Below are 2,246 nucleotides of genomic sequence, written 5' to 3' on the forward strand. Positions count from 1 at the left end.
TCATCTGTACCTGTCCTGGCAGCTCAGCATGTGGCTGTATACAAGTCCAACTCTTTCCTGCAAGATTTGAGCCTCTGGCTCAGATAGGAGACCGAGCTCTTCGGCCAAGGGCTCAGATCGCAGGTACAATGCGTGTAGTTCTTTTGCAGCGCTCTGCTCCGCATTTAACTCCATCAACTTCCTGGTCACACCCCTGCGGAACATGCACACAGTGTCCAGCAACTGTTGGTTGTATTTATCCCATGTGTCCCTCAGCCGGTACCCGTGGACCAATCCAGCCTCGTTATCTAGCAGTACCAAGGTCCCATCTGGGGTGCGGTGCAAGTTATTGGTCCCCCTTAACATGACACGGGGGTCCCACTGGAGACTAAACATATTGCTCACCAGCCGGTCGAAGTTTGCAGTCAAAAAGTCAAACACAATAAGGTCTCCCCACTGAGCCAGTTCCACCAGATCCTCGAGGTTTGAGTTTAATTCCCCACGCAGGGGGCGGAGGTAACCGTCCTCCGCTCGCAGGGCTGGGGGAGGTAGAACAGCACTCAGGTTTTGGACCCAGGGGGTCAGGGTAACTATAGACCCTGGAGCCCACCCTGTACTCCCCAACTCAGCTCGCACTGGAGCCCACTGTGGACTGTCCACTTGTGAAAGCACACACGGAGGAACCCCACGCACACCCAGCATGCGAGACAAGTAGAATGACAAGATTTCGCCCAGGATCTGCTCCGAGTTGATTCCGTACCGCACGCAGACCCGACTCCCGTCAGAGAGGGTGGCCAAGCGATTAGTGCTGCGCCCGCAACCCCGCTCAAGGCTCACAATCCGCGCATTGCGGGCGCAGTCCTGCCAGTTCCACGCATCCTCCTCCGGGAAGGCACGAGGCAGCGCCCGCTCCACCACCCGGGGCCAGAAAATGCCCTGCTCCAGAGGGCTGGAGGAATCCGTCCTAGAGGGTCCCAGTCCGGGCGCGCTGAGGTTGAATTCCGCCTTCGGAGCTCCTCCGACTGAGCGACCCTCAGCCACGGGTGGGCTTTGAGAGTTGAGTTGCCCCGGAGTGCGGGGTGTAGGGGCAGTAGGGCGCAATGCACGAGCCGATCTATGAGGAAGGTCCCCTGGCTGCAGGGTGGGGTGATCTCCTCTCCACCCCCATAAAAATCCCCCCACGAGGAGGAGAAACCCTGACGGGATCAGAGCAAGTGCAGCCCTCATCCTCCAGGAGCATGAAAAGCGCCCACTCCGCTGATCCTGCCCCGGGGGTAGTTATTTGTGTCCTGACGCTCAGTTCTGCAAATCCTCCATTGGGCTCGTAACGCGCTCCCTCTTTGTCCTGATGCTCAGTTCTACCCGATCTGCACGGGGCACATGGGGTGGATTCTTAACACCCCTCACTGGGCACATCCCAGGGGCATAATGATCTGATGATGACCCACCTCCTGTGTTCCCCTGGGGGTATCTCTTTGGCTGCTCAGTCCTCACTGGTCAAATCCCAAGGTTTTTGTTGTTCTCCTAGAGACCAGTCCCCACTCCAGGGGTATCTGTAGTCCACTTGATGTCCACTTTTGCCACACAGCTGGGCACTTCTTCTCCCTGGATCTCTGTCCTACACACCAGGGGTTAGCTTCTTGGTCACTCTCCGGGTCAGATAATTCCTAGAAAGTTGAGAGCAGCATCTTGGTATCCAGAAGAGCTTCTCATTTCTCCAGGTGCTCCAGCTCTCCACTTCCCACCCCAAACTTCTCCCTCCTCAATGCATTTGGTGGGGATGCCTCCTTCCTTATCTCTGTTTCCTTGCAGCACTCCGATTTCTTCCCTCCCTGTCTCATTTCTCCCTACCCCTCTCTCTCCCCTATCCTCTGTGAGAAGCTTTTTACATGGCATCCTCCAGATGAAGGAGAGAATATTCCCACACCCCCCACTCATGACCCCACAGCTCCTCCTCTTAAAGAGACAGGCACAGAAATGCTATCCAAACCAGCCTGATGAAAATTAGACTAGTGGCAATAACACGATCTTAGCCCCAAATGCTTTAAAATAGAATTTCCTTTCCAGAGATAATTCACTTTCATTGTGGAGCCCTTTTGGGATATCAGAGGCTGATCATGAAAGGGTTAATGCAATGTTGTATTAATTATACATTCTGGAGCTGGCATCTCTATTGTTATTTAGTATCAGTTTATGCTGAAGTGATACATTTTGCACATCACTTTCTTTGTGGAAGGAAATAATTGATGTGAACTCATGTTAAACAA

The 2,246-nt window shown here is 53.7% G+C and overlaps 1 protein-coding gene across 1 annotated transcript; it reads right to left on the reverse strand.

The window, feature by feature from the left end:
- On the reverse strand, positions 1-1,206 carry LOC149280180 (four-jointed box protein 1-like). The gene has a single exon (XM_089500749.1). It carries the CDS (start codon positions 1,204-1,206, stop codon positions 1-3), a length of 1,206 nt encoding a protein of 401 aa, XP_089356875.1.
- Between the last annotated feature and the right edge of the window lie 1,040 nt (positions 1,207-2,246).

The sequence above is a fragment of the Sceloporus occidentalis genome, unplaced genomic scaffold (genome assembly GCF_023333645.1).
Source record: "Sceloporus occidentalis isolate IW3139 unplaced genomic scaffold, rSceOcc1.0.p SCAF_158, whole genome shotgun sequence".
NCBI lineage: Eukaryota > Metazoa > Chordata > Lepidosauria > Squamata > Phrynosomatidae > Sceloporus > Sceloporus occidentalis.

Coding starts and splice junctions, on each gene's coding strand:
- LOC149280180 (XM_089500749.1), bottom strand. CDS start 1,206: ATGAGGGCTGCACTTGCTCTGATCCCGTCAGGGTTTCTCCTCCTCGTG.